The 3,674-nt window shown below is 28.9% G+C and overlaps 1 protein-coding gene across 1 annotated transcript; it reads right to left on the bottom strand.

Moving 5' to 3' along the window:
* Positions 1-264: 264 nt before the first annotated feature.
* LOC126836259 (uncharacterized) lies at positions 265-3,459 on the bottom strand. Its single transcript, XM_050569502.1, has 4 exons — positions 3,319-3,459; positions 3,039-3,145; positions 638-855; positions 265-445 (listed from the first exon to the last, which is right to left on the bottom strand). The coding sequence occupies exons 2-4, from the start codon at positions 3,139-3,141 to the stop codon at positions 314-316; spliced, it is 453 nt and encodes a 150-aa protein (XP_050425459.1). The 5' UTR covers positions 3,142-3,145; positions 3,319-3,459; the 3' UTR covers positions 265-313.
* Between the last annotated feature and the right edge of the window lie 215 nt (positions 3,460-3,674).

The raw sequence follows: 3,674 nt of genomic DNA, 5'->3' as shown, positions 1-3,674 counted from the left end.
TGCAGAGAAACCAAAACACGTTAGTCCTGTTTACTTTTGTTAGCGTATGCGCATACTAGAGTAATGGTGTTTTGGTTTCTGTGCAAGGTGTTCTCTTGTAGAACAGTGTACATAGTATTTAAATTATTTTGAACCTTTTATGTAAATGGAAATACACTAGTTTAACCTTCTATCTAAATTAACATTATGATAACTTGGATAATATCTGAAGTTATTGGGTTTTAACTTTTTAGAAGTAGAATTATGTAAATACAAAGCAGAGTGTTTTGTTTGTTAAATATAATTTTATTCATATTTTAAAACATACAAAAAACTACTTGGGCACTGTAGCAGTACATTTTCCACAGTAATGCCTATTTGGCATATCAGCCATGAAGACACCAGGACCACAGTTTTCTGAAGTACATTCTTTTTTAAGACGAATAACTTTTCCATTTTCATCGACCTAAAAAAAAAAAAAAAGAGATGAAATTGTTAATACAAATCAACCAAAAAGAAATGTATAAAAAAATGTCAAGTAAGGCATGAAACATAAAGGTATTATTTTCTAATCTATGAATATGTATGACTATGTTTTAGTGAATATTCCTATTTTCCAAAAGTACTTCCAAATACAGTTTTATAAGCAGTAAATTACCTTGTAGAATTTCAGTACAGCCAGCTTAACCTTCCTTTTCTTATGCTTGATTTTTTTCGGCGTAGAGTAGTTCTTCTTCTTGCGTTTCTTAGCTCCACCTCTTAATCTAAGTACAAGGTGGAGTGTAGATTCTTTTTGAATGTTGTAGTCTGATAATGTGCGTCCATCTTCCAACTGCTTACCAGCGAAAATTAGACGTTGTTGATCTGGTGGGATTCCTTAGGGCATGAAATAAAATAATATTACTATTTAACATGTCAATGTTTTGGTGTATTTATAAAATTTAAAGAAGCTTATTAATTATAATGACCATAAAACAATAATTTTGAGGTTTTATTCCCTTTTCAATATATTAAGTTTTGGTACAGATGCATTTGGATGGCTCGTGGGTAATTTAACAAATTAAGCTAGACGTTATATTGTGTAAAAAAAATTCAACAATGGTATTTTTTCCATAACATAAATTAAAAACTATGAAGAATTATGTAAAAACACAGCCTTATGAAAAATAAAAACTTTATGAGCTCATATTACCAAAGTATACCTTATGAGTCCATTTTACTAACCCAATATTTATTTTTATGCTATCATATTATTGAAGTTGTGTTTATATATTTATTTAGTCTAACAAAACAGTTACTTATTATTAATTCTAAAGTTATACAATCTTTGCATTTTTTTTTTTTAGTAGGTCAAAGTAAAATTTTAAATACCAGACTATATGGTTGTTTAGGAAAAAATCCTTAAAATAAATAAAAAGATTGGTGCAGTGGTCAAGACGTCATGTTTTGTACTCGAGATTTTTTTTTTTATTCAGGTTTGGCAACTTAGACCTTCACCTATTAGCTTATTTTTTTTTTGTTTGGTAAGTGTGGAAGACACATGAGGGTGTCATGACATGGGCTGTCTATAAAAGTCCTGGGTGGTCACCTATTCAGGAACAGTGGCAACAAACACACAGCTAAACCTTAGGTGCCTAATGACAACAGAGATAACTACTGCGCCACACCTTGCTCAAAATTGTTATTGATAAAGACTGGATTGCCATATATATAAAATTTAGACAAGGTTTCTCAATTCAATTGAATAACTTTGTGTGGTTAAAATTATAAGACCAACATTTTAGTTTGGTGATTGTTGCATTAATTTTTAACATTAAAAAACATAAAATTGGACTAAAAAAAAAATATATATATATATATATAACAGATAACCAGTTTTTAAATGCCTAATGTATTATTTATTTAATTTAAATTTTAAAACAAATTGTTATAACAGATAATATCGACGACCATGAGCACATATGTGGTAAGTGCATATCTTTTAGAAATTGAGTTATGTATAATAATAGTTACCTAATAGCCTCTTATACAATTTGTGTAGGGGCGGCTCCAAAGACTTGGTTGGGGGGGGGGGACTAAGTAATAATTTGCAATAATATACCATAGTAAAGATAATAAGTACCTAAATACCTCTAACTACACACTTGTACGTGTCTATAATATTTGGTAGATGATAGTATAATTAAAATTTTGTTTTTAATATACAATTTTTTTTTTTAAATACAAGCCTGGGGGGGTTGCGGCCCCTAGGTCCCTCTTAAATTGGTATGTGTATTGGAAGTTTTAGTATAATATACATAGAGAACATATTTATTAAATACATTATGTCATAATTAATTTTCTAACATCTTTTCTGAACAATTAAAAAAAACGCAATGATCACACTTGTGCACTAGACCGTTGATTTATTAATAGTGAATAAATTGTTTTTGTAAATTATTGCACCACACATTATTATGGTTACTGTTGAAGTGACTACTTGCCCCGCCAGTATATTATCAAACCCTCTATAGCCAAAAATGTTGTATTAACAGACGGCAGGTTACCAATGGTTAGACACTCGCTTGCCTTGCTCTGTTTAACTAAAACTATCCTAAGTTTGCAGGCTACAGTCTAGGTCCCAGGTTTAAAGTTAAATCAAGTTTAAAATTAAGAGTAAGTTAAAAAATAAGTCTAAAACTCAAAAGATAATTTAAAATAAAGACCAGATTAAGTGATAGTGCCCCACATTTCGCGATCAACCTAAATGTCACATGTAACTAGTATTTTCAAAATACATTTCTTATAAACGAGTTATTTTATTTAATGTATCATTTGAAAACTTCATATAATTTAGGTTTTTACGTTGTAATATTTTAATCAATACTAAATAAACTCATTTACTACTTCAATGGCTATTTGGTTGAAAAAGTAATTTCAAAAAAATTATTATCAGTTGCTAACCTTTATTACAAAAAATTACTATACATTTTTAAGCCACAATAACTTATGACATATCACTATTAAATTTAAAATGTTACCGCTCTTATTTTATTACTTATAATATAATACTACACTACCTTCTTTATCTTGAATTTTGGATTTAACATTTTCAATGGAATCCGACGACTCTACTTCGAGAGTTATCGTTTTGCCGGTTAAAGTCTTCACGAAAATTTGCATTTTGCTGGAAAATATTTAAAATATAGTTATTTAATAAGTCAAAACTGTGTTTTTACCAAGCCACGTGGTTTTTATTTTTTACAAAACTAATGGAACAAATGTTTTAACACATCAGTCATTAGGCAATTAGTTATTAATAAGCTGTTAGTACACGTACAACTAATAAGTGATATTTACCTTTGACCACTATCCAAGAACCAATATAAAGAACAAAATCCTTAAAAAACTTCTGATGACTGATGGAGAAAATTATTAGAGGGTTAACGCTGACGAGTAAACAAGTAACAGGACAGTGTGTTCATTGTCAAATAGCCAACCTCAAAAATCTAGATAATATTTCATACATTTTGTGATTACAAGCAGTGATGTAGACGATAGCTGAAGCGTCGGGCAATGTAAAAACCAAAGAGTATATATATATTATAATTTATAAAGTAGAAAATTCAAAAGAATTTGCGCGTTGTAAAAATTGTTTTATTTTATTATTACATTAATTATTATTATAACAGATGATTTATTAAAATGATATATTA

The sequence above is a fragment of the Adelges cooleyi genome, unplaced genomic scaffold (assembly GCF_023614345.1).
Source record: "Adelges cooleyi isolate 19-005CV unplaced genomic scaffold, UGA_ACOO_1.1 ACOO_flye_CR_arks_rails_tigmint_CR_PRNA_23, whole genome shotgun sequence".
NCBI classification, from domain to species: domain Eukaryota; kingdom Metazoa; phylum Arthropoda; class Insecta; order Hemiptera; family Adelgidae; genus Adelges; species Adelges cooleyi.
The sequence above is the reverse complement of the archived record's forward strand: the minus strand, read 5'-3'. Positions and strand labels throughout refer to the sequence as shown.